We start from the raw sequence: 1,393 nt of genomic DNA, 5'->3' as shown, positions 1-1,393 counted from the left end.
ATATTATTTGTTGTGTGTGTGTGTGTGTGTGTGTGTGTGTGTGTGTGTGTGTGTGTGTGTATATATATATATGTAAGAATAGAAATAGACTAGAGTGAAAACAAAATGATGCCTTGTCAATTTTTATTTTTGAAGTTTTAATCTCATAAAATCAAGTAAGCCCTCTAGTAATCTTCAAATTACACCTCTGTGTATAACTTTATGTATCTCTTTTAATTTTGTATTATCTCAAAAACCACAATGTACTTATTATACGTACCTCAGATAATCTAGGAGATGATTAGGTAAGACTGGTATAAAAATGTGTTGCCTGCAAAGAAAGGTAAACAATAACAAATTGTACACTTAAAATGGCATAAAAGGAAGACAATCTATAATACATCTCCTATCAAAATCTATGTGCAGAAGACATTCTTATCCATCAGTTTGAAGACCATTAATTTTGTAGATCTCTACTCATTTCAGCACAATAACTTAAACATTAAAGAATTACAGCTGTATTTTTCCGTATTTCTTTATTTTATGACAGTGTACAGTCTGGCAGATATAACCAAGTGGCAGTTACTGATGAAATGAAAACATAGTATTTACTGTAATAATATACAAGCTAAGTATCATATACTAATAAAAGTATACGAACAAATAAATTCATAAGTAAAATTGAAGCTACACAAATTTCTCAATACAAACTAAATAATCCACAAACAGTGTGCTATGTTATACCAGCAAAAAGGAACAAATATCAAAAATATGCAAAGTGTGAGTGGGTTAAAATGAAATAATAAAATTATGGTAATACCATGATATAAATTGGACCTATGTAACATTGACAGGTTTAATAGGGCCACGATTCTTTACAGTAGGTGTCTGTAACTTGTTGGCAATAAATTTCAACAATAAACAGACAGCACACAATCCACTTGTTTTAAAATAATATATTCAAAACAAATGAAATATATATACAAAAGTTTGTTACACAGTTAATCACCACATTTGTATCTAGACCTTTAAATAATTGTCTCTTTTTGTCAAAGTCCATACAGGCTGGTTCAGTTACTTTAGAACCCAATTGACAAGACAAGTTATTCTTCTCTACTCTGTTATTACAATACAATCTGCGATAAATTCACTTACGTTTCCCCATGGGTTATCACAGTTGTATCCAAAGCTTTAAATAACTCTATTTCACTTAACTTTTCCAACTTTAGTTACTTGCACTAACTTGGTTGCCTATATATATATATATATATATATATATATATATATATACATATATATATACACACACACACACATATATATATACTACCTACTACGTACGTAACCTTAACCTTACTAACTAACGTAGTAGTAGTAAGTTAAATAAAGTTAGGAAAAGTAAAAAGTTAACGTG

The 1,393-nt window shown here is 29.1% G+C and overlaps 1 protein-coding gene across 1 annotated transcript in view; it reads right to left on the bottom strand.

Annotated features, from left to right (window-relative positions):
* Window positions 1–1,393, bottom strand: part of LOC106472739 (DENN domain-containing protein 1A-like) — a 48,442-nt gene that overhangs the window by 25,493 nt on the left and 21,556 nt on the right. The window contains exon 9 of the mRNA XM_013933396.2: window positions 256–310. Within this exon, the coding sequence (XP_013788850.2) occupies window positions 256–310 (55 nt within the window). The remainder of the gene's footprint in view (window positions 1–255; window positions 311–1,393) is intronic.

This window comes from Limulus polyphemus, unplaced genomic scaffold (assembly GCF_000517525.1).
Source record: "Limulus polyphemus unplaced genomic scaffold, Limulus_polyphemus-2.1.2 Scaffold5568, whole genome shotgun sequence".
Lineage (NCBI taxonomy): Eukaryota > Metazoa > Arthropoda > Merostomata > Xiphosura > Limulidae > Limulus > Limulus polyphemus.
The sequence above is the reverse complement of the archived record's forward strand: the minus strand, read 5'-3'. Positions and strand labels throughout refer to the sequence as shown.